Here is a 1558-nt window from a genome sequence, read left to right on the forward strand (position 1 = left end):
CCCATGCACAAAGGAGGTAGAATTGGAAGGGCTACCTTGATCTGAGTCTATCCCCCCCCCCTCCAGGTTTGTGGACCATCCTGACTGAAGCTGGGACCCCCATTCTCCTTCGAGGCCTTGCTGGAATATAACCTCCTCGAGGAAGCCTTCCAGGACCCCAGGCAGGGTCAGTGGTGCCCACAGCACTTCCACCTGAGCTTGTGGGGTCTGGTTCCCAGCTCCCTGAGGGCAGCCCTGTGTATCATTCACCCCTGGAAGCAGGCAGGGTCAGTGAGGAATGCCTTTGTCCACTTGCCCACGGTCTCTGGGAGCTTTCCGGAAGCCCCCTTGTCTCCTGGCCAGCTTTTCCCTGCTGGCCCAGGAATGGCAGACATCACCGGGCTCATCAGATCTTCCTTCGGCTCTGTGTGAGTCTGGTCTGTCCCTGCCCCCCACCCCAGGGTGCCCTCCCTTGACTTGCTGCCCATCTTCCAAGGGTCCTAGCTGCTCTGGGTGGGTGCTGAGCCCATGGTCCCCTGGCCCACCACTGGTCCTCTCGGGTCCCAGGGCCTGGCCTCTGGCCCACCTTGGAGCAGCCGGGCCCTCCAGGACTTCCACGCAGGGGCTGAAGCGGCTCTGTGTCTGAGCGGGAACTGGGACCTCCTCCAGCCTAGGGGGGCTTGGCCTTGGGTGGTAGCTGAGGACGAGCAGGTCCAGGCCCGCGAGGCCCGGGATGAGCAGGCGGGTGGTCAGTCGCTGAGCATGGCCCCCGGCAATTCGTTGGTCAGCGTGTGCCAGCGCTCGATGCGCTTGTCCTTGTTCTTTAAGCAGTCAAACCAGTGCTTCAGCCGCTCGCCCTTGGCGTTGATGCCCAGGACCACACCGCCTGCAGGGGAGGGGTCCTCTGGGATCAGCTGGACCTTGTGCCCCCCACCCCCCTCCCAGGCTACAAGTCTGATGGCCAGTCTGCCCTGCATGTTCCGCCAAGTCTGGGCTCAGCAGGGTGCACGTGCTCAGCCCCCTGGAGCACTAGGGACTCGAGGCCACAGGGGTTCGTCATGGAGCCAGTGGTCCAGCTGCCCCAGGCACCGGCCAGTATGGCCTCTCAACCCTGGTCCCCTATATCCCTCTGTGTGGCCCTGCGCAGTGCCCCTTCCCGCCCACCCTCGTCTAGTCCACCGCAGTCTGTTTTGTCACATGGGGTCAGGCTGGACAATTCTGAAGCCCCTCACTGCTTGAGGGTGGTCTTTGGCCTGGCTCTCCCCAGAGGCCAGGAAGGTGGGGCTGGGGGTGGCGCATGGGACTCTGGTCTGACCTGGGGCCACTACCTTCAACGGGACTCCGGAAGGCCACGCAGATAACCAGTACGCCCTCTTACCAATGAAGTCGTTGGATTTCCCAATGTCGTAATCCCAGACAGTGACCTCCAGGGTCTTCTTGGCCAGATCTCCGTGCTTGATCTCGTAACAGAACTCCTGGGGGCCAGAGGGGCGTCAGGGCAAATGGCACTGGGCCTGGGGGCCTTCCTGTAGCCCACCTGCTCCTTTCTCCATTTCCTACCGACTCTGATCTTTAGACC

At 62.5% G+C, this 1558-nt stretch overlaps 1 protein-coding gene across 1 annotated transcript in view; it reads right to left on the reverse strand.

The window, feature by feature from the left end:
• Positions 1-57: 57 nt before the first annotated feature.
• The window catches only part of DOC2B (double C2 domain beta), a gene marked incomplete at its 5' end in the record, with an annotated part of 18609 nt that continues 17108 nt past the window's right edge, over positions 58-1558 (reverse strand). Inside the window, 2 exons of the mRNA XM_013005739.2 lie at positions 58-865; positions 1358-1454. Of these exons, the coding sequence (XP_012861193.2) occupies positions 729-865; positions 1358-1454 (234 nt within the window). The remainder of the gene's footprint in view (positions 866-1357; positions 1455-1558) is intronic.

This window comes from Echinops telfairi, unplaced genomic scaffold (genome assembly GCF_000313985.2).
Source record: "Echinops telfairi isolate 266 unplaced genomic scaffold, ASM31398v2 ScPeMD7_7458;HRSCAF=8496, whole genome shotgun sequence".
Classification (NCBI taxonomy): domain Eukaryota; kingdom Metazoa; phylum Chordata; class Mammalia; order Afrosoricida; family Tenrecidae; genus Echinops; species Echinops telfairi.